General features: G+C 38.1%; 3 protein-coding genes and 1 non-coding gene across 4 annotated transcripts in view; 3 read left to right on the top strand and 1 right to left on the bottom strand.

Annotated features, from left to right (window-relative positions):
* The window catches only part of LOC140886536 (putative disease resistance RPP13-like protein 3), a 67,620-nt gene that overhangs the window by 26,955 nt on the left and 16,517 nt on the right, over positions 1–24,148 (top strand). The gene's annotated exons all lie outside the window — the stretch shown is intronic.
* Positions 18,757–19,122, top strand: LOC140888495 (uncharacterized). The gene has a single exon (XM_073296184.1). The coding sequence runs from the start codon at positions 18,757–18,759 to the stop codon at positions 19,120–19,122; it is 366 nt and encodes a 121-aa protein (XP_073152285.1).
* LOC140888494 (uncharacterized) lies at positions 19,156–21,048 on the top strand. The gene has a single exon (XM_073296183.1). It carries the CDS (start codon positions 19,156–19,158, stop codon positions 21,046–21,048), a length of 1,893 nt encoding a protein of 630 aa, XP_073152284.1.
* LOC140893931 (small nucleolar RNA R71) lies at positions 19,159–19,265 on the bottom strand. Its single transcript, XR_012153489.1, has one exon. It is a non-coding gene; the product is annotated as a small nucleolar RNA R71 (small nucleolar RNA).

Genomic DNA, 24,148 nt, shown 5'->3' with positions numbered 1-24,148 from the left:
GACTGAAAATTGTTGTTATAGGTAAACTCCACTAATGGAATTCTAGTCTCCCACGAGCCCTGAAAATCGATGACACAAGCTCTCAGAAGATCCTCGAGAACCTGGATCACTCTCTCAGACTGACCATCTGTCTGGGGATGGAATGCTGTGCTGAACAAAAGTCTAGTCCCCAAAGCTGTGTGCAGACTCTTCCAAAACGCGGATGTGAATCTTGGATCTCTGTCTGACATAATCAACACTGGTATGCCATGCAACCTAACAATCTCCTTGATGTAAAGCTCTGCATACTGTGTCAATGAGTAAGTATCCTCACCGGCAAGAAATGAGCTGACTTGGTGAGTCTATCCATAATCACTCAAATCGCTGTGCAACCTCTGGCACTCCTCGGTAAGCCAACCACAAAGTCCATCGTAATATTCTCTCATTTCCATTCCGGAATAGGAAGAGGTCTAAGAAGTCCTGCTGGACGCTGATGCTCTGCCTTGACTTGCTGACAAGTCAAGCACTCTGACACCACTCTCCCGATGTCTCTCTTCATCCCGGGCCACCAATACAATAACTGCAAATCTCTGTACATCTTCGTACTTCCGGGGTGAATGGAATACGGAGATGTGTGAGCCTCTGCTAAAATCTCAGCTCTCAACTGATCGACGTTCGGTACCCACATCCTACCACGGTACTGAACAATGCCATCCACAACTGTATATAGAAGATTACCCTTGGCCTAATCTCTCTGTCTCCATCGCTGCAACTCCTCATCAGTAGACTGTCCATCCCTGATCCGATCTCGCAGAACTGGCTGCACCGTCAACGCTGACAAGCTCGGTGCATGACCACTCGAATAACACTCCAAGTCAAATCTCTGAATCTCGCTCTGTAGTGGTAACTGTACTGTCAAACATGATACCACTGACGACTTCCGACTCAAAGCATCTGTTACTACATTAGCTTTACCCGGATGGTAGCTAATGTCACAGTCATAATCCTTCACCAACTCCAACCATCTCCGTTGCCTCATGTTCAACTCCTTCTGAGTGAAGAAGTACTTGAGGCTCTTGTGATCAGTGAAAATCTTGCACTTCTCGCCATACAGATAGTGCCTCCAGATTTTCAAAGCGAAAACCACTGCTGCTAACTCCAAGTCATGCATCGGGTAATTCTGCTCATGAACCTTCAGCTGCCTCGACGCATACGCAATAACCTTGCCACACTGCATAAGTACTGCGCCTAAACCCAGCTTAGACGCGTCGGTGTACACCACTAACTCCTCGTGTGGTACTGTCACCGCTAACACTGGTGCAGTAGTGAGTGCTTCCTTCAACTGATCGAAGCTCCTCTGACAGTCTGAACTCCAGATGAACTTCGCATTCTTCTTGGTTAAGGAAGTCAAGGGTACTGCAATAGAGGAAAAACTCTTGATGAACTTCCTATAATATCCTGCAAAACCCAAGAAACTGCGAATCTCCGAAGCATTCTTCGGAATACCCCAATTCTGCACTGCCTCAACCTTCGACTGATCAACTGCAATCCCATCTCTCGAAATAATGTGGCCAAGAAATGCCACCTGCTCGAGCCAAAACTCGCACTTGCTAAACTTGGCATACAAACGATGCTCCCTCAAAGTCTGCAAGGCTGTCTGTAGATGTTGTCTATGTTCCTCAATGCTCCTAGAGTAGATCAAGATATCATCAATGAAGACTATGATGAACTGATCTAGATACGACTGAAAAACTCGGTTCATGAGATCCATGAAAACCGCTGGAGCATTGGTCACCCCAAATGGCATCACTAGGAACTCGTAATGCCCATACCGTGTCCGGAAAGCAGTCTTGGACACATCTGCATCTCTAACCCGCAGCTGATGATAACCAGATCGCAGGTCGATCTTGGAGAAAACTGAAGCTCCCTGCAACTGATCAAATAAATCCTCTATCCTCGGCAGTGGATACTTATTCTTCACTGTGACCCCATTGAGCTCTCGATAATCGATGCACAGTCTCATACTGCCATCCTTCTTCTTCACAAATAACACTGGATCCCCCCATGGAGAAAAGCTAGAACGAACAAATCCTTTCTCTAATAATTCCTGAATTTGCTCCTTCAACTCTTTCATCTCAGTCGGAGCAAGTCTGTACGGTGCCTTAGAGATAGGCACGGTGTCTGGCACCAAGTCGATGCTGAACTCCACATCTCTCACTGGTGGAATTCCTGCAACATCCTCCGGAAAGACATCCGGAAAGTCACGAACCACCTCTATCTCTGATAATGATCTGCTAGATGGTTCTGAGGCCGTGACAATACTCGCTAAAAACCCCTGGCAACCCCGTCTCAACAACTTCCTCGCCTGAATAAGAGATATCACCTGAGGAAAATCATTACTCTGAGATGCATGGAAAGTAAACGGGTCGCCTCCTGACTGTTTCACTGACACTGACCTCCGACAAAAATCAATCGAAGCTCCATTGACTGACAACCAGTCCATACCCAAAATCAAATCAAAACCACTCAATGGCAAAACCACCACATCTGCTCGAATGGAGTGTCCCTGAAGCTCCAACTCCAGTCCTCGAATAACCTTCGAGGTAGAAATAATCTGCCCTGACGGCATAGTAACATCATACCCACTGTCAATAATCTCAGGTGTGATGCCTATCCGCCTGATAAACTCCAGGGAGATAAACGAATGCGTAGCCCCTGAATCTAGCAACGCAAACGTGGAGTTGCCTCCAACTAGAATTCTCCCTGCACGCAGAAAATTCCCAACAATTTCATACCACTACTAAACTTTTCCCCAACGAGTCACTACTAACCCTTAATTCTAATCACAAGTAAAACATGCTTCTTATTCTAACATGCAGATAGATAACCCAAAGAACAACAATTCCATAAAGAAAACGAAATTCTTAACCAAAGGAAAAATTATAAAATACTAGGGATAAGATATACCGATGATCAAGGAGTTGTCTGGGTCTGCCTCCTCTGCCTGCATGACGAACACTCTACCAGCAGTGTTTTTCTTCCTTGGGCAGTTAGCTATCTGATGCCCTGGCTCCCTACAGTGGTAACAAACTCCTGCTCCCAACAGACAAGGTCCCGAATGCATCTTCTGACACTTCGGGCAAGTAGGAAAACCTATAGCATTAGGGGCCCCGCCCCTCTGGTGCTGTGGCCTCTGCTGCTGCGGCCTCTGCTGCGGATTCGGGCCCTTAGCCGGCCCAGTAAACTGCTTCTTCGTAGGAGGCTGCGAAGATGGTCGCTGATACCCCGACTGAAACTGTCTCTTCCCCTGCTGCTCTCGCTGCATCTCTCTCCTACCCTCCTCTGACCTCAGTGCTCTACTAACTGCCGCCTCATATGTATCGACGTCCAGCATACGTAAGTCGTGCTTAATATCCGCTCTCAGTACCTCCATAAACTGTCTCATCTTCTCCGGTGGACTGTCTGCAATCAGAGGCACAAAATGACAGCCCCTCTCGAACTGGCTCACGTACTCCACCACTGACCTGTCCCCCTGCCGGAGACTCATAAACTCCCGGATCATGCGACTCCTCACATCCTCTGTGAAATACTTGGCGTAAAAGACACGCCTGAACTCCGCCCAAGACAGTGTAGGGAGGTGTACTCCCCTGGCAGCACCCTCCCACCAAAGAGCTGCGTCTCCCCTCAACATATACGTCGCATAGTTCACCCTGTCCGCATCTGTGATCCCCATATATGCAAATATGGACTCCAAAGAACGAATCCACCCCTCAGCCACCAATGGATCGGTGGTACCAAGGAACTCCTTCGGCCCCTTCTTCTGGAACCGCTCAGCTACGTCCTCCTCATGGGACATTCTGGAACGTGAAGCCTGCTGCTATAACAGAGCAATAACTCCTGCCATCAAAGTAGCATTGGTCTGCTCCAATGCTGCAAGTGGGTTCTGCGGAGGTGGAGGTGGAGGTGGAGGTGTAGGTGGAGATCCCCCACGTCTGTTCATCGGTCTGGGAGGCATTCTGCACCACCACATATTTCTTTACGTAAATCGTCATGCATAACTAAGTGGTTTAAAATTAATGCTAACTTAAATCCTTAAAAAAATAAATCATACTATAAACACTTAAAACTTACAAACCGTTAGCGTGGATTTCTGAGCTCGCATAGCAATAATGACCCCTCCAAGGACCGTGCTTTGATACCAACTGAAACGACCCTAACTCTATAATTAATAAATAAATATGCGGAAATTTTTTTTTTCTAAGTAAAAATATGTACATACATGTCCATACATATATGCACAAAATAAATAGATTTAAAAATAAATAACTTGAATAAAATAATGCAACAAATCGAAAACTTAACATTTCATAATTTAAATATCTGAGTCATGCGTTAAATAAAATACTGACCAAAAGTGAAATAAATTAAAGTTTTGCATGCACTGAAAATTTCTCAAATAAAATATCCCGAATCACAACCACTGAAAATAATTAAAATGTAACATGCTAAAAATTCGAGACATGCATAAAGACTCAGACAACGGTCATAGGGATCACTGTCAGTCTGCTCATATGTCTTCGCCTCCGGTGGGTACTACGTCCTTTACGTACTCACCTGCACCATACCAGTGTAGTGAGCCTAGAAGCCCAACATGCTAACATAACAAGGATTTAAAATAATTTAAATCACTTTAATACTAATACATAACACATACATGAATGAACATGCTTAAAATAATATCATGACATAACATAACTTAAATTAACTTAAATATCATAATCATACATAATACATAAACATTGTTGAGCAAATTATTTTCTAACATCGCATGGTTGTATCCATAGTGTAACCTTAAATCATACATCAAATACTGATCATCGTGGAAACCAACGTACGTGGCGGTGATGAATCACCTCTTAAATTGGCAGTAAACTGCCCTTCAATAGTTCACATATGGGGACGAATCCCCCTCAAATTGTCACACTACTTCAACTTTTCCAACATAAAATATTTTCTTTTGCTCAACCTTAAACATTAAATCATGCATAAAAATTATTTCATGAATGCATGTACTTAAATAAAATGTGTGTCCTTCATATATATTTATTTAAATTTCATACTAACATATAATTATTAAAATAACTTCCATGCATAAAAATAATTAAATATATATTTAGGACACATGCAAATTTCTCATTGGTTGTACTGACTGCTGGCCCTAACACTCAAGCCCAATTACTTAAATCTGGCCCATTACCACTGAGACTGGTCCATTAACATACTTAAGCCCAACATTACATTTCTAAGCCCAATGAATTAATTAAAGCCCATTAAAACACTCCTGGCCCAATAACAACTTATTCTGGCCCAATGGGCCCTAAAGCCCAAAGACTGGCCCAATAACTTCCATGGGCCCCCAGGGCCCATAAAAATTAGTGGACTCACTTAATTAATTTAATTAAGCCCAATAATAATTAAATTTAACCCAAATAATTAAATGAAACCCAAATCATTTTATTTCAAATTAATTGGCCCAAAAACCAATTAAATCATAAAATACTTTAAAATTAAAAAGACTCGAGTCCGGCCCACCTAACCCGAACCTGGACCAACTTAACCCGACCCACCACACTACTGACCCGACCCAGTCCATAGACCCGACCCGGAACCAACCCTAACCCTAAACCCGTCGCCCCCCTTTTCCCGTCTCGGCTGCGGCCGTGAGCAGCAGCCACTCCTTGGCTGCAGCCGGCCTGCTCCGGCCGCCCCTGGCCGGAGCATGCATGCGAATTTACGTATTTAAAATACCGGGTGTTACAGATCCAACGGCCACGATCAAGTGGCTATTGGATCTATCAATGGCCATGATTTTGTGGCCGTTGTAACCGAGCTGACCCGGGAAAACCGGTAATTTTTTTTTAAAATTTGATTTTTTTGTCTATAAATACCCCCAACTTTTTTCATTTTTTTTCAATATTTTCTCTTAATTCTCACAATTCTTTCTAGTTTCTTGATTATAAAAAATATCAAGTCTCGATTATTGATTTATTGTCAATTGTTGATTTATTTTCATAATTACTCCAATTTCATATTTTTCAATTTAATATTTATACACAATGTCCGGAGTCGGATCAAGTCATAGGGGTGACAAAGAAAAAGAAAAAGGAAAGAGAAAAGAAAATAAAAGAGCATCGTGCCACCCGAGATTGAGTATACTCAATTTAATGTCGATGACTTTGATCTTGAATATTCCGATGATAAAATTCAAGAACTTCGACAAGAGGCTCGACAAAGAGAACAAGTTCAACAACCACATCATCATGCAAGTCAAGAAAAGTATGAACAATCCGGCGGAATCTCAAAGACAAACCCGAGCGGTGCCTTGCCCGACATCCGATATCTTCACCAAACATTTCGAGAAGGTGACTCTTTTCTCCGGTGATTTGCAAGCCAAATGCAATTATTGTTCGAAATGTTACAAATTTAAACAAGGAGGTGGTTATGGAACTTTGACGCGGCATATTGAGAAAAAATCATCCGGTTGAAATTGGTATTGATCGTGCTCAAACTCAAATTCCGGAATTCTCTTCTCAATCGGGTAACGAATATCAACTTTTTAAATATAACGAAGGTAGATTTAGAGAAGAAACGGCTAAATTTTGTACGATTGAACAATTTTTTTTTAGTTTTAGTGATAAATTATCTTTTGAAAATTGGTTTTATACAAGTGAAAATCCTTCTATTAGACGTATTCCAAGAAATAGTCTCAAACGCACAATGAAAAAATTAGTTGTTGATCAAAAGAAAGAATTAATTAAAGAATTTTCGAGTTTAAATAATAAAGTTTCTTTGTGTTCTGATATTTGGAGTGATCATTGACAAAGTTGATCATATATGTGTATTACATGTCACTGGATCGATAGTAATTGGAACAAACAAAAAAGGTTGCTTGCATGTTTTAAGGAAGCACACACGTCACAAATTATTTCTCAACTTATATTTGTTATTTTAGAAGAATACGATCTAACTACTCAAGTTTTTCAATGTCTTTTGATAATGCTAGTGCAAATACTTCTAGTATTAGTGAACTTATTGAAATATGCAAACCATTACTAGGTGAAAAAGTTTTTCATATTAGGTGCACATGCCACATTTAAAATTTGTATGTTCAAGATGGACTAAAAAGTTTAAGCACACATATTCAACCAATTAGGAATACAATACATTATTTATGGACACATCCCCAAACTATTAAATAATGAGAAAAATTTTGTAGATTAAATGATATGAAGTCTAAACGGTTTGCACGAGACGTTCCGACTTATTGGAATTCAACATATAAATTGTTATTATCGTCTTTTGAATATAAAGATTTATTATGTTCATTTTTTCATCAACATGTTCAAGATCGTGATATTTATTTGTTTTCAAATCAATGGAATATATGCACTAGTATTTGTTAAATTTTAAAAGTTTTTAATGATGCTAGCGATCAATTATCCGGTGTTTATTATCTTACTTCACATTTAATTTTAACTCATTGTTGCAACATTACTTGTATTTTTCATGAACATGTTAAATCTAATGATAGTGTTTTATCTTAATGTATTCTAAAACTTGCATGTTTATATAATTTTTGTTTATTAAGTTAATTACAGTTTTTTTTAAAAAATGACTTTTGATAAAATATACAATTGGGCTAAGGGGCTACGGCCCCCAAAATTTTTAGAAGTCTTGTTATTATTTATGAGTTTTTTTGAATGTATATTTATTATAAAGTATTTACATATCGTTTACATGCAGTTTAGATGGCAATGTCTATTCAATTTTTGTAAAGTAACGGGGTTCGAGTCTGACCCATCTTTTCATTTATTTATTTTTTTTACATTTTTTATTACCTCTCTTGGGTTTAGTATCTTAATTGTTCTATCTACAATCTTTACAAAATTAGTAGGAAAAAAAATTAATTTTTGAACTTTAAATTAACTTTTAAAAATAAAGTGTAAAATGACACCAAAAAATATTAAAGTTTTTATTAAGTTAAAATTTGGTATTGCATCTTCGTGACCCCGAAAATGTTAGAAACTTATTTCTTTATAAAATAACATTTATACATATATATGTGTACACACACAAACACACATATATTATTTATTGACACTCCGGTATATATTAAATTCCGATGAGTACAATAGGACACCTAATACCGAGGATATCTTTTCTACATAAGGTGTTCCACACCTAGTGCTTTTATCAAAGCAGAAAAAACTCGATCGGATTTTGAATTCCGATGAGTACAATAGGACAACCCCCCGTAGTCTCATTCCTTGGATGAGAGTGTGGCGGGCTACTTATTGAAAAACAAATCAAAGATGTAACAAAGAACTAGTTATGATGAATAAAAAAGCTTTTGTTTTTCTATATCTGAGTTTAAAAACATGAACTGCTGAATCATAATTTGCACAAGGTTCCCCTAAGAATATGCACATCATGATAATTCAATAACTCCAAGCATATTACGAAGTAGGAAAACTTAGCTTCCGGTAGTGGTTTAGTAAAAATATCAGCAGCTTGTTGATCAGTAGATACATGCACAAAACATTTGATATTCCCCCTCACTTTGATCTTATGATCAACCGACATTGCTTATTGATATTTGCTCTGCTTTAATTGCATTATCAATTTACCGCTGCAACACGTTTTTAATCTTTTTCATTAATGAAATGGCTGCGAGACAATAATTGGGAATCGTGTTGTCTTTTCGAATTCTCTTGTGTTCCTGAAACGTTTACGGGAAAGCGTGAACGTGAGTGACTCTTTGAATTCTTAACTATGTTTATAAAATCAACACTTATGTGCCTCAGTTTAGCTATCACAAGCAATCGGCATAATCAATTATGAAAACTCTATTGAAGAATACGAAGAAGAGGTTGAAGCAAAGGTCAAGAACTACGAAGCTAAAGTCAAGGCACTGCAGATGGTTCCATTTTCTTTTCCAAAGTATGAGGACAGAAGAATGGAAAAGTACAAGTTGTGACTTGGTGTTACCAAGTTTGAGGATGTCTTTAGAGAAGAATTCATCTCTCTACTGATGCTGTTAAAAGAGCTTCAGATTCTGAAATGAATCATAGTCTTTCCAGCCTATCATGAGGTTGCAACCGATGAGTTGTATATCTCGATGGGTTATTGGATGATGGCTATTGAATATGAAATATGTATCACGCTGAAACATCTATGAATAAAATTTTATTCATGTCTATTGTGTTGTTCCTATTGAATTACTCCATTTATATTATGCAATTATCACTACTAAATAATTTCAAGCAGTAAATGAAATCAAATAACACTAATAAGCATTAAAAAGATTTTAAAGAAGAAAGGCTTAGTCTGAAGATGAATTCAGTTGATGTCTTCGTCAATTGATCCGTCTTCGATATGACTTTGCACGACTGACGATCCTCCTCACTACAGTTTATCTTCTTAAACTGGTGATGAAACGACCTCAAACTCTACTATAATTAATAATTAAATAAAATACGGATTTTCAAATAAAAAATCGACATGACCTATCTTTTTATATTAAAACCCTCATGTCGCAGACAGCAAACTAAAAACACAACCACAACACTAAATCAACTAGACTGAGAAAATGTACGAGAACCTAGGAAAGAGATTCGACATTTCAAACATCCAAAAATTTAACAATTTGATATTTACATGTCCATAAACAATTCTATAAATCCTTTCGTTTACATTTATCCAATCAACAAAAAGATGAAAGACTTTAAAGCATAAAAGTAAACTTTCGCCGAAGACTGGCATAGGTCGGAGGGATGTGTCATGCCCGCATCACAGTCTGACAGTCCACTCGATTGTCATGCCCCTCAATCTCAACAATAATCTAACTTGCACCAAGCAAAGATAGTGAACGTAAATGCCCAACAAATAAAAACCGTGAAATAACAAGGGTTTAAAAATACATGCGGAAATACTTGAAATACTGTATTTAATATACCTTGAAACTTACTCAGAAAAGTTGTGTTAGGAATCAACCAGAAGAGTTTGGTATTTTGAGAATTACCAGACAAACGAACACACAACAAAACAAGAACACAATCCCAACGAACAGATAAAACCCAACGCACGCAGATCAATCACCAACTCATGCAAAAACAAAAAATAAATAACACAAGTATTTACGTGGTTCGGCAAAGAACTTGCCTACGTCCACGGGAGAGCAACACAACATTTTTATTAATCATCAACAGAATAAATCCAAGCTCTAACACCAGAGCTTATTACAGAGACAGCCCAGAAAACTCTAACGCTAGATACAGACACAATTTAAGCTTGTTATCCTTGAATTATTTCCGTCACAATCTGCGCCCCAGTTCTCTCCTCTAAAATCTCTCTTTTCTTCCCTTTCAATTATTTTCTGGAGTTTGAAAATTTTGATTTTTTGTTATGTTGGTTGCGGCTAGATTCTATCTGCTTATATAGAGAATTACACCGACTTTCAAATTTGGCCTTTAGGTCAACAACAACTTACGGCCCAATTATAAAATCAACATGGTCCAATCCGATAAATCTTCTCTCATCAGTCTGATCTGCTCTCGTAATTTGATCTGCCTTCAAGCTTACATCTTCTTGAACACTTCATTTGACTTCTATCCGAGTCCCAGTACTCGAGCAATCGATCTGCATAAACTCATCCGAACAACTCATCTGACCATAAATTTCGATCTGATCTCAGTATTCGATCTGACCATGAATTCATCTAATCACTGAATTCATCCGATCTGTACTCTTTGATCTGATCTCTTCTCTATTCCCATTCAATCTGATAGAAGTACACTTCAACAAGTTGAATGATAAAAGAGAATGAGACTTAATGCATGCAATAAACTCACACATAACTCACACTTTTAAACTTGGAACTTTCTTAAACTTTACTTTAAACTTTACTTGTAGAATTCATAAACTTTAACTGAACCTTATGCATGACTGAAACTGAATTTAAACTAAGTCGAGTCAAATTGAAACTGAATTTAAACTAAGTCGAGTCAAATTGAAACTGAACTGTAAACTTAGATCCTTGATTGTAACCCTCTATTTTGATAGATCAATGGCTGCAGTATACTATGCCGACAAGGAAGTCAGGATTTCACCCAACCCGTCTTGCCCCATGTTGGTATGGAAAGCCAAGATTTCTCTCAACCCATCCATACCCTGAAATGGTAAGGGAAGCCAAGATTTCTCTCAGCCCGTCCAAACCCATGAGGTGGTAAGGGAAGCCAAGATTTCTCCCAGCCCATCCAAACCCTGAGGTGGTAAGGGAAGCCAAGATTTTTCCCAGCTCGTCCAAACCCATGAAATGGTCACAATCATCTCTCCTCGTTCAAAATATTTTTCTTTTCCTTTCTTGACTCGACTCAAAGACTTAGCATGCATTTATGGAAATGACTTTCTTGTAAATATTTACTCGATTCTCATATAAATGATTCAAAATGGTTGGAAAGGATGAAAATCATGATGGTAAGTGGTTGCCCCTAAGCTAGACTTAACCAAACAAACACAACTCGAGCGTTCGAACCGTAAAATCCATAACTTGCCCATTCCTTAACCAAATTGACTTTCGTTTGAACTGACACCCTATACACATCCTAAGCCAAACCAAAGACTAGGTTATAGCCTCCAAATACCACCTAAGCAACCCGATAAAAATGGATTTTCGGGCAGCCCCTAAACTCACCAAAAATCTGCACTAACCACCCCGACTTGTCACCATCTTAACTCGACCATAACTAACCCGAAACTCTCCCAATTTGAAAGGACACGTTCACATATTAGAGTCGACCTAGGACCAGACCTCGGGCAGCCTAGGTGGACAGAACCATCCACCTGAACCAAGGAGCCGCAGACAATGCACATGAGCTCAAAAACCTGCACAACCCCTTTTAGAGTAATTCACACATTTGCAACCCTTAACCTCAACCGACTCTAGTCCAGCACCTATACGCACCCCATGGACTCTCCCTAAGACTGTCCCTAGCCCCCGGAATAGTCCAAGGTTCGACCAGCCCTTCCCAAGGCCCGAACTAATCCAACGACACTAACAACCAACAAATGAAATGTATCATTTGCAACTCCTCTATGACCAGCCTCTAGACCAACTACAACCAACATCAAAAAATCATTAATACACCCTAGATTCAAGCTCAAACTCATAACTTGGGCATCCCTTAAACCATGTATGCAAAACTTTTGAAATTGATCAAAAACAACTCAACATGATGACTTTAAAATTTTCTAACATCAAGCAATCTTCAAGGATTATAAAGGACTCATTCCAACACCCAAAAATAAGCATAAATTCGAAATTTGAAAGGAACCTACTGAATTTTCTTGGAAATTTCAAAATATTGCAAGGCATGCCAAGTTCATCCCCCATATAATTTCAAATATCAATATAGCAACAAAACACAAGTAAATTTTGAATTATACATGCATGCCTACTGAAAATTATTAAAATTTCGAAACCCTAGGTTAAGATTTAGGAAAAATTCGAAATCAACACAAGAACACATCATAAATCATAATAGCTTTGCAAGGTGGAGCAAAAAATTGGCATATACTTGCCTCAATCTTCAAAAACTCAAGAAAGGAGATGGAGAAAGGGCTGGGATTTTCGAACCATAGCTGATACACTTCCTAAAAGACATGCTCAGGCCGTTGATGAGGTAGGACGGCGGCGGCGGTGCGATCCCGGTGGCTGGAGGTGATGGCCGACGCGTGAAGGTGAAGGGAGAAAGGGTTGGGGCGGCGTGAAAGGGGAAAGGGGCTAGGGTTTTGGGTCTTATTTTTATTTAATTGTGTAGGGATATAATAGTGTGTGTATGTATATGTGTATGTATGTATAAGTGTGTGTGTGTGTGAGAGAGAGAGATTTAAAAATGCTACTCACACTAATAAAAGTGTTATTCTAATTGTTACAACTTCTGCCTTATTAAACTATGCACTTTTAAAATTTCTAAGTTTGAAAACCCCAAATTAAAATATTAAATTGAGTTTTACTAGTCCGGGTTTGAAAATGCTAATTTTAAAAAGTTTAAAAATAAACTCAAGAATGCGATAAAAACTATTTTTGACACCTGAAAAAATCTAAAAATCAACATTTCATTTATTTTCCTCTATTCTTACAAATATTAACTTCTTGAAATAAAATTTATGAATTTACCGCCAAAATCCAAAGTCACCTCAAGCCGAAACCGGAAGCCACTGAACTCAAGAATCACAAGAGTACTTAACTTAATAATTAAACAAATAAATATCTGAAGGAATTTAAACACTAACTTAAGAATTAAAATCAACACTTTAAATATTTTGATGCCACAAAGATAAATAAAATATTTAAACAGTAAACAGAGCGATGAAATAATTTAAACAAACTTGAGGAACGATTTAAAAGTCATTTAAATAAATATACAAGCGGAATAAAAATCTTTAAAACGACTTGGACAGTTAAAAGCTTTTAAATAGATAAGCTAGGCATTTGAAATAATTTAAAATAACTAACCGCTAAACTTAAGTTATTTAAAATAAATAAGTTGGACAATTAAAATCATTTGAATAAGCAAGCTTATACCTTTAAAATTTTTAAAACAAATAAATAGTATAATAAAATAATTTAAATGAGTAAACTTAAACAATTAAAAGCATTAATTAAATAGTTAGTAAAATAAAATCATTTGAATAAATAATTTAATATTTTATTAACACATAATTCAAATAACAAATTTAAATCAATTAAACTTAAAAATAATAATCATAATATTCATTTAATTTAATGCATGTGATTTAGTAGATTAGATCTTAGGTGCTACAGGTGATCTATCAGTTAGTCAACTTTGGTTTGACTAAACTGATCTCATGAGATCTTCTTCTCCTATCACCTGCAATCACAAAAACAAACTAAACTATGGTACCCAGTTTATGCGAGTCCTTGATTGATTAATCCTTTAAGAATGCATACTTGAATTAACCTAACTGATCGATTACAGGATGAGTCCAATAAAGTTCGCGATTTGTCCTTTGCGTGCTTGTGAGATAAATGATATTTATTAGACAGTGAGTGATGTGCACGATGCATGTTGTGAGGTGGGTGATATGTTCTTGAGTATTCTTGTGAGGTAGTGTGAATTTTCATCCTTCCTTCATTGTGATTTCTACTGTTTCTCCTTGGATCAAGCCATCGGTAAGGTCCACGTTTTTGGCACTCCGTTGTCGAGGTGTGTTTAGCTTGACTGAACTTGCAGTCTTGCTTCGCACAAGAACTCTCTGGCACATATCCAATTCCAAATTTTTGGACATTGCTGAGCCTCAACAGTTTCTCACTCTGTTGAGTCAGTTTACTTTGCCCACTTCCTAAACTGGACTTGATAAAATGAATGTACTTTCCTTTGCACATTTCCAGTCTAGGTTGAGTACTAACCTCAGACAATCTGCTGTTCTTGTCACTGAACCCTAGACCAGTTTTTTCTTCATTGGGCTTTTGTGACTCTTGCAATTCATTCAACAAAACTTATGACTTATTCCAAGTTTGAATCAGTTCAGTCATCCTTAGATTTTCTGATTTTAACTGTCGACTCTCAACTTGTAGCTTATCATTCTCAATCTTGAGCTTGGAAATCTCTGCCTCTAGACTGATATTTTCAACTGACATATCCCAGTCAGATTCAGTTGAACGGCTAGCAGGTCATTTTTCTTAGCTTCAACTTCTTCGAATGTTAAGCACATTCTCTGGTACTCACTGGCCATGTCATATAATGCCTCTGCTAGCTTCTCTCGTGTGAAATTATTTGAGTTGAAGTCAAATACCTGTCTACTCGAGGATGATTGTTCTGAGACCTATTCTCAACTGGGTGATTGATCTTCATGAGCCATGAAGCAGTTTTCTTAATTATTTTTTGTGAGTTCATCCAAACAGCAGGTCAATAGAGTCGACTGGTAAACTCCTGCTTTCTTTAGTTTTGATCTCCTCATCGCTTATTTCCACTAGTTGTTGCCACAGATTTCTGGATGTTGAACACGCCTCTACAGTTTTGGCAAAGCAATTGTAAATGGTTGTATTCCAAAAACTCTTGACGATAACTCCAAATGCGTCCATGTTAATATGTTCAGAAACGAGAAGAAACCTCGCTCTGATACCACTTGACAGTACCAGTTTATGGGGCTTTTCCTCTGCTCAACTGATGGCACTATGGCAGTCTACCACCAAAAATTACTAGATTCAATTCATTTGAGGTTAGTCAACTGAATCTTGTTTTTCTCGTGTGTCAATGTTAATTGACCAACTAGATAAGTGTGGAATGAAATTAACTAATAGATTGAACTTGTAGACGGATTATACGTGAATGTAATAAAATGGATGTTCGGAGATTTCAAAGACTCCTACATCACCCCTTCTTCCACCTCGAAAGGATTCAATTTAGAAAAATTTGACTATTACAATCAAATTGCAACAGCCCACTCCTAGATTAGGACTTACACACACTGTCTATCCCAAACCTTTTAAAAACACTCAAGAATACAGTTCACGACTCTTTCTTGTTACAAAGAGGTTTGCAGCACCTCAACTGATTTATCACTGATAAAACACTTGTTATTACACAACACTTAGCACTTGGCTGATCTTCACTGATCTGCTATACTTGAATACTTGTGCTTATGTTATTTGACACTTATATTGTAAGCTTCAATATTATTTCTCGATTGATTCGGTAAACTAAAGGAGTTCAATTTACCTTTGATAACTTGAGTATGTGTGCGAGAATTCTTTTTGAGTCAGATGTTTTGAAGTGTCCCAATGATTGGTATTTATACTCGGCGGGTAACGGCTCATTTGAGTTCAAATCAATGTCATTAACTTGTTTTTTCCGCAAACATTCTCTGTCAAGATAGTACACTATGAGTGTATCTGATTTCGGCGCTTTGTCTTGTGCAGAAAAGTTTTTCCACAAGAGTTCCGTTGATTTAGATTAGCTCACTCAGGCTCTTGATCAATTTAGGCATTGGTTGAGTTAAAGATACCTGATTCAGTTTAGCTCCATAAACTGAATCAAGTTGTCTTCATACTTTTAGTTGAGTTCTGCTCAACTGCTTCGATAGCTGAGTAAAACTCGTTCTTCACTAACCGTGTTCATTTTATCTCTTTACTTTTGATATGCTAAGGTCAATGGTCAACTCAGTTGATCTCTTTATTTTGGCTTGTAGAGATTTTTGTTAGCTAATGTCTTTTATGCCTGTAATGGGATGAAATTATTGCTCGATTTTTTCCATAATTAAAACTCTGTAAGTTCCAACACTCCCTTATATCCTTATGTTATTTCCCAACTCTCACTTGTCTTCTTGAAGCCGCTAACTTGTACACTGCCTTGTGTATCCCATGCACCACTTGGTCCAGTCATCCGGTTGTCCAAGAACCAACTTAACAGCTTTACCAACCATTACTTAGGGTTAATATTTGAAAAAAAACCCAGTAGGCCAGCCTACAAGTGAGATGAAACTGGTCCAAAATAATAGTTGCAAGAGCCCAACCGAAATAGAGAGACACTAGTCCAACAATCTCCACCATGTCTCATTTTTCTGGTTGGTTGTTGTAACGCCCCGAAATTATCTTAATTTGAGATTAATTGAGATTTTTATTGATATTCCGAGATTATAAAAAGTTGAGGATGAATTGAAATGGATTAGGGACTAAATTGCAATTTCTAAAAAGTTTAGGGACCGAATTGCAAAATTCTTATTTTTGGCACATGGGCTTGAGATATTTAAGGGATGCAAGCGTTTATGTGTCTTCTTTTATTCTCCAAGAAACCGTGCACCACCATTATCATCATCTCCAACGTGATTTCAAGCTTTTGGATTTTCCGATTCGCACGATCCATCCGGTAGATTTCAGATTTTATCGTATATTTGCGATCACCACTGCGAGGGATTCGTTTTGCCGTAATTTTTATTCCGATCTCTTATAATTCAATTTTTGGATGTCGACGGAATTTGAAATTATTGGATATATATGTTCTTGAGACAGCTGTGATAGTATATCTAAGACGGATCGGGAAAAGATCGACGTTTGGATTGTTGTGAATTTTTTAAGAAAATTCGAAAATGGGGCTGTTGATTATTGTTGTTATTTGAGTTGTTTTGGATGATATGAGATAGATATGAGTTGTATTTGATAGATGATAGAGCTGAATATTTCACTCCAAAACAAAGAGTGAAATGACCATTTTGCCCCTGTCCATACTTGAATCCGTATATTTTCGTATATAATTCCGAAATTCGAGTTTTTGGACTTGTTGAACTCTATTGATCAAATTCTTGATTCCTTTTGCAGAAAATCAGAAATCGGAGCCCAGACAAAGAAATCGAGATTGCTTGGACAGAGATATTCCGCCTTAGCAGAATCAACATCCGCCTTGGCAGATTGAAGAGAAGAAAAAATGGCCGAGTGATTCCGCCTTAGCGGAATTTATATCCGCCTAGGCGGAAGTCATCCGCCTTAGCGGACATCAACATCCGCCTAGGCGGATTTAGCAGATAAGGATAAGATCAGATCCTGTTTTCCGGGATTTTCGTGGACTTTGGGACAAATGACTTGAGCTATAAATTGAAAGTTTTCAAAGCTCTAAAAAAAGAGAAAATAGCTGGAGAAACTGCTTGTAGGCGGAAGAACATAACAAGAGGATTTTGGGAATCCAACGGGAGAACATCATCAAGAAGATAACAAAGATTTGTTTCTCCTCTTGTTTTGTATCATGTTTATCTTGAACACTTTTATTGTCATTCATATTGATATGAGTGGCTAAACCTTTCTTGTTGGGATTTAGGGGAGCCGACCCTATGACTTGAAGTTCTATTTCATGTAAACAACAATTTACGTTGCTTGGATTTGCTATTGTTTTGTTATTGAATGATTAAGATTTGCTACCTTTTTCATTATGAGCATATTGTGGTGATGTCGATAGAATAAGCCATGATAGGAACGAGTAGCATTTCCTGTGGATTTACAACTTGCATAGACATATGAAGTTGGATACATGTCGATAGCTATAGACTAACCCTCGAAAGTTAAGGGATTCCATGAATCTATTAAAGCGATAGCCTACGTCAAATGATCGAAGACATTCGATTGTCTCGTAGTGTTGTATTAGTTTTGGCATAGCTCGAGAGAGTATATCAAATGTTTTAGGGAATTTCGTTGGAAGTGATATAATTGTTGTGAGCATGTATTGAACTCGACGATGGGGAAGGTGAACCGATAATCCCAACATTCTTTCATAATTGTGTTTCTCGTTATTTTTCCAGCATTTGAGATTGCTTCTGTCATTCATTATATTAAAGTTATTTGTCTTGTCTATTTTATCATTTAAGCAAACCACAATCCATCCAAACTTTCGTTAGAGTCTTGCTTTATTTGTAATATTTAACTAAAATTTTGTACGAAGTTCCCTGAGGACGATACTCGTATTCACCATACGTATTATAACTGCATCGTGCACTTGCGATTATCATCGAGTTTAAACCGTTGTTTTTATCAAATTTTGAGTATATTTTTAGTGCAAGTAAACCTCGATCAAGTTTTTGGCGCCGCTGCCGGGGAACTTTTGTTTACAAATTTCTGTTTTTATATTACTTTTGTTAGCTAGGCTCGAAATCTTTGACGTGAATTTTTGAGTGTGCAGAAATCTTTTGTGAAGCACACAACTCTAGGAGATGGCCGAACACGAGGGGGAAGATGAAAGTGCTCCTAGGTCAATGATGGACTATGCTCAACCTTCCTTTGAAGGAACAAGATCTAGCATAACAAGACCGGTGATTAGAGCAAACCAATTTGAGATAAAACCGGCAATCATTCAAATGATCCAAAATCACGTTCAATTTGGAGGAACACCAACCGATGATCCGAACTCTCATATAGCAAATTTCTTGGAAATTTGTGACACATTTAAACATCAAGGAGTATTGGATGACGCTATACGTTTGCGCTTATTTCCATTTTCATTGCGTGATAGAGCTAAATCTTGGTTAATGTCTTTACCTGCAGGATCTATCACAACTTGGGAAGAGATGGCTAAGTAATTTTTAGCAAAATACTTTCCACCATCAAAAACAATGAAAATGAGAGGCGACAACACTTCATTTAACCAACATGATCAAGAATCTTTGTATGAGGCATGGGAACGATTTAAAGAGTTATTAAGAAAATGCCCACATCATGAGCTACCACCGTGGTTAGTTGTCCAAACTTTTTATTACGGTTTATTCACGGTAAATCGTAGTTCTATTGATGCAGCCGCATGTGGTAATCTACTTCGAAAAACACCGGAGGAAGGCTATGAATTGCTAGAAGAAATGGCTAGTAGTAGTTATCAAGCTCATAACGAGAGAAGCATACCTCGCAAAACTCAAGGAGTTCATCAAGTGGACTCGTTCACAGCCATTTCTGCACAATTAGAGGTCATGAACCGAAAAATCGATAGCTTAAGTGAAGGAGCAGCTGCAATGAGAATTCAAGAAGTCTTCTGTGACACATGTGGAGGTGAGCATTTCACTAAAGATTGTCAAACTGATAATCACTTTTATGTGCAGGGGGGAGCTCCAGTACAACAGGGGGGAAACCAAAACCGCCCAAGAAACAATCCTTACTCAAATTCATACAACCCAGGGTGGCGAAATCATCCAAATTTTTCATGGGGTGGAACAAGCAATCAAGCTAGACCGCAAGGAAATCCACAATACGGTAAGAAACCCATTTATAATCACGAGCCTAAGGAAGAAAAGTCCGAACTTGAGAAGATGATGATGAAATTCATTTTTTCCACCGAGACGAGGTTGCAAAACCAAGATTCTTCCATAAAGAATATTGAAAATCAAGTGGGGAAATTAGCGAGAATGATCTCGAGTCGAGAACCGGGTACGCTTCCAAGTGATACGGAAAAGAATCCAAAAGATCAAGTACTAGCCGTTTCACTACGTAGCGGTAAGGTTTTGGAAGTGAAGGTAGAACAACCAAACATTGAAAACAAAATTGAGGACTCAGTGGAAACTCAAGGTAAGTCTCTTAACACTACACAAGCACCCACTACATCCTCTAAAATTGTTATTCCACCTCCTTTTCCTGCAGCTCTAAAAAGGGCTAAAATCGATGCACAATTCGGTAAGTTTCTTGACATATTTAGGAAACTACACATCAATATTCCATTCACCGAAGCATTGATGCACATGCCAAGTTATGCAAAATTTTTGAAGGAAATTTTATCTAGTAAGAGAAAGATAGAGGAGCATGCCATGGTAAGTTTAACAGAAAATTGCTCGGCCATTGTTCAAAACAAAATGCAACCTAAATTGAAAGACCCAGGGAGTTTTTCTATTCCGTGTGAAATTGGTAGCATAAATTTTCATAAGGCTTTATGTGATTTAGGCGCGAGTATTAATTTGATGCCATTTTCTGTTTTCAGAAAACTAGGTTTGGGGGAACCAAAACCAACACGTATGTCTTTGCAATTGGCGGATAGGTCAATTAAATATCCACGAGGAATAATAGAAGACGTGTTAGTCAAAGTTGACAAATTCATTTTCCCCGTTGATTTTGTGGTTCTTGACATGGAGGAGGACCTAGATATGCCGCTCATCTTGGGGCGACCTTTTCTAGCAACCGGACAAGCCTTAATCGATGTCCAAAAAGGGAAGTTAATTTTGCGAGTAGGAGATGAAAAAATTACTTTTGATGTTTTTAATGCATTAAAACATTCCTGTCATGATCAAGATTGTTTTCGTATTGATGCATTGGATGCATTACTTTGTGATTTTGTGTTTGAAGATATCAAGGATCCCGTAGAGGCCGTACTAACAAGTGGGAGATGTGAGGATGATTTTGATGAGGACAAACAAGAAATTGTGGCTTACCTCAACGAGAACCCACCATCGAGAACGCGCGGAAAATTCAAACTTGAAGAATTGGGTGACAGAAGAGACCCATCGAAGAACCACCAATTCTTGAATTAAAACCTTTACCATCACATTTGAAATATGTATACCTTGATGACAATAATAATTTACCAGTTATTATTTCTTCTTCTTTGACAGATGTGATGGAGAGAAAACTCATGATAGTTCTCAAGGAACACAAGAGCGCTTTTGCATGGAAGGTAGCCGACATAGAAGGGATAAATCCCTCGATTTGCATGCATAAAATACTAATGGAGGAGAAATTTAATCCTTTGGTTCAACCTCAAAGAAGACTAAATCCAAAAATGCAAGAAGTGGTGAAAGCAAAAACGATAAAGCTCTTGGACGCAGGTATTATTTACCCAATATCCGATAGCACGTGGGTGAGTCCTATTCAATGTGTGCCGAAAAAGGGAGGCATTACGGTAATAAAAAATGAGCATAATGAATTAATGCCAACTAGAAATGTCACGGGTTGGAGAGTGTGCATTGACTATAGGAAGTTAAACGAAGCAACCCGTAAAGATCATTTTCCTTTACCATTCATTGATCAAATGACGGAGAGATTAGCAGGGCATGAGTTTTATTGCTTTTTAGATGGTTATTCGGGGTACAACCAGATTATGATTGCACCGGAGGATCAAGAGAAAACTACTTTCACTTGCCCTTACGGTACATTTGCTTATCGACGAATGCCATTTGGGTTGTGTAATGCACCCGCAACATTTCAACGATGCATGACCGCTATTTTTCATGATATGATTGAAGATTTTTTGGAAATATTTATAATGATTTTTCCATTTTGGATCCTCGTATGATGATTGTTTGAAAAATCTGAGCATGGTGTTATTGAGATGCGAGGAAACAAATCTAGTATTGAATTGGGAAAAATGCCATTTCATGGTACAAGAAGGAATTGTGCTTGGGCACAAATGGCATGCCGGGTTTTACCGACGATTTATCCAGAATTTTTCAAAGATTGCTAAACCCTTATCGTCTTTACTCATGAAAGATGCGTCATTTGATTTTAATTCTCATTGTATGCAGGCATTCGAAACCTTGAAGAAACAGTTGGTGACAGCCCCAATTCTTGTGGCTCCTGACTGGGATCTTCCCTTTGAGGTAATGTGCGACGCAAGCGACACGACAGTTGGAGCGGTGTTGGGGCAGCGTAGGGGTAAGGTATTTCAAACCATTTATTATGCTAGTAGGACTCTCAATGAAGCACAGCTGAACTATGCCACAACTGAAAAGGAATTACTAGCGATAGTATTTGCTTTCGATAAATTTCATTCATACTTGGTGTTGTCTAAAGTAGTGGTGTATACTGATCATTCTGCTTTGAAATACCTTCTGGCGAAAAAAGATGCAAAACCAAGGTTAATCAGATGGATTCTTTTATTACAAGAGTTTGACCTTGAGATTCGTGATAAAAAAGGCGTTGAAAATGTTGTGGCGGATCACTTATCCAGAATCCCATCCACAGAGGGGGACACTACGCATTACAACAAAGAAATTGACGACTGGTTCCCTGACGAACAATTGTTTGTAATTGGTAATTGTCCATGGTTTGCACATTTTGCGAATTACATTGTTACAGGAACACTTCCACATTCTTTATCTTTTCACCAAAGAAAAAAATTTCTATCTGATGTGAAATATTATTTTTGGGAGGAACCATATTTGTTTAAAAGATGTGCAGATTCGATGATCCGACGGTGTGTACCTGAAGATGAAATGAAATCCATTATGCATCACTGTCATGATCGAGAGGTAGGAGGTCATTTTGGACCAATGAAAACGGCATCAAAGGTACTTGAGTGTGGGTTCTTTTGGCCCACCATTTTTAAGGATGTCCGTTCTTATGTTATCGCATGTGATAGGTGTCAGCGGACAGGTAATATCTCTAATCGACATGAAATGCCGTTGAATAATATCATTGAATGCGAAGTGTTTGATGTTTGGGGATTGATTTCATGAGACCTTTTCCCATCTCTTTTACAAAGAAATATATTTTGGTATCTGTGGATTACGTATCCAAATGGGTAGAAGCGGAGGCTTGTGCGACAAATGATGCTCACGTGGTTACCAAGTTTTTAAAAAGAAATATTTTTAATCGTTTTGGCACACCGCGAGCTATTATTAGTGATGGAGGCACACATTTTTGTAACAAACTTTTTGAAAAACTTTTAAACAAATACGGTGTCATCCACAAAGTCTCCACCCCATATCATCCCCAAACGAGTGGACAAGTTGAAATTTCAAATCGTGAAATTAAGAATATCTTGGAGAAAACGGTGAATGTGAATCGCAAAGATTGGGCGTTACGATTGGATGATGCCTTGTGGGCATACCGAACTGCGTTCAAAACACCAATTAGAACTACACCGTATAGACTGTTATTTGGAAAATCATGTCATTTACCTGTGGAAATGGAACACAAAGCATATTGGGCGATAAAATCGCTAAACATTGATTATATTCCTGCAGGTGAGAACCGACTAATGCAGTTGAACCAGTTGGAAGAATTCCGAGAAAACGCATACGACATATCCTTGACGTATAAAGAGAGAACCAAGAAGAACCAAGACAAACGTATAAAAATTCGAGAATTCAAAGAGGGAGATGCAGTCCTTCTTTACAATTCAAGATTGAGACTCTTCCCCGGAAAGCTTAAATCTCGATGGTCTGGGCCTTTTGTCGTAACCAAAGTATATCCTTCAGGTGCCATAACCGTACGAGATGCAAAAGATGAAACTTTCACGGTTAATGCTCAGCGTTTGAAGCACTATGTGGGTGATCAATTCGACCCACGAGTTGGAACAATGGTGTTCCAAAATTGAACAACAATGAAACACAATAAGTCGAGCTCTAGACAATAAATTGAGAACTATTTCTTCTCTTTTTAATTATGTTGTTTTACCTGTTTGTGGTGTTTATTTTATTTGTATTTTGTTATTTGTATTTTATTTTATTATTTCATTTACGAAAGAGGACTCGTTTGTGCTAAAAATGGTAGAAAACAGGGCATTTTGAGAGCATGAATTCAGCATGGGCGGTGCGCCTAGACGAACAGGGACAGAAGGAATCCGCCTTGGCGGATGTTTAGTCCGCTAAGGCGGAAAAGAGGCAGAGAATTTCCGCCTTAGCGGAAATT

This window comes from Henckelia pumila, chromosome 3 (genome assembly GCF_033568475.1).
Source record: "Henckelia pumila isolate YLH828 chromosome 3, ASM3356847v2, whole genome shotgun sequence".
NCBI classification, from domain to species: Eukaryota; Viridiplantae; Streptophyta; class Magnoliopsida; order Lamiales; family Gesneriaceae; genus Henckelia; species Henckelia pumila.
The sequence above is the reverse complement of the archived record's forward strand: the minus strand, read 5'-3'. Positions and strand labels throughout refer to the sequence as shown.

Excerpts from the sequence above, each read along its gene's own strand:
- LOC140888495 (XM_073296184.1), top strand. The coding sequence starts at position 18,757 with ATGGCCGAACACGAGGGGGAAGATGAAAGTGCTCCTAGGTCAATGATG.
- LOC140888494 (XM_073296183.1), top strand. The coding sequence starts at position 19,156 with ATGAAAATGAGAGGCGACAACACTTCATTTAACCAACATGATCAAGAA.